General features: G+C 43.6%; 1 protein-coding gene across 1 annotated transcript; it reads left to right on the top strand.

Annotated features, from left to right (window-relative positions):
• Positions 1 to 80: 80 nt before the first annotated feature.
• LOC113463849 (calcium/calmodulin-dependent 3',5'-cyclic nucleotide phosphodiesterase 1-like) lies at positions 81 to 326 on the top strand (the record flags this gene model as incomplete). Its single annotated transcript, XM_026810740.1, has 1 exon — positions 81 to 326. A coding segment is annotated over one exon (246 nt), but the record flags the coding sequence as incomplete, so codon positions are not given.
• Between the last annotated feature and the right edge of the window lie 39 nt (positions 327 to 365).

Here is a 365-nt window from a genome sequence, read left to right as displayed (position 1 = left end):
ATAAAAATTAATTCGCTAGTTAGTAATTAAATTGCTGTAATAAATGACTTTAATAAGACTGAACAAGAGTATTTCTTCAGGATACTGAGAGAGGACGAGTGCAACATACTGCAGAATTTATCGAGGGAGGAGTTCCGCGAGTTCCGATCATTGGTGATCGACATGGTACTCGCGACCGACATGAGTTTTCACTTCCAACAGCTGAAGAACATGAAGAACATCCTCAGCCTGGCGGAGCCGAGCGTCGACAAGAGCAAGGCAGTCAGCCTCGTTCTCCACTGCTGCGACATCTCGCATCCGGCAAAAAGATGGGATCTTCATCACAGGTACGACTTTACGATTGTTTTATAAATTTAACAGTCGTT

Source organism: Ceratina calcarata, unplaced genomic scaffold (assembly GCF_001652005.2).
Source record: "Ceratina calcarata isolate Rehan_Ccalc_2016 unplaced genomic scaffold, ASM165200v1 scaffold17419, whole genome shotgun sequence".
In the NCBI taxonomy this organism is placed as follows: Eukaryota; Metazoa; Arthropoda; class Insecta; order Hymenoptera; family Apidae; genus Ceratina; species Ceratina calcarata.
The sequence above is the reverse complement of the archived record's forward strand: the minus strand, read 5'-3'. Positions and strand labels throughout refer to the sequence as shown.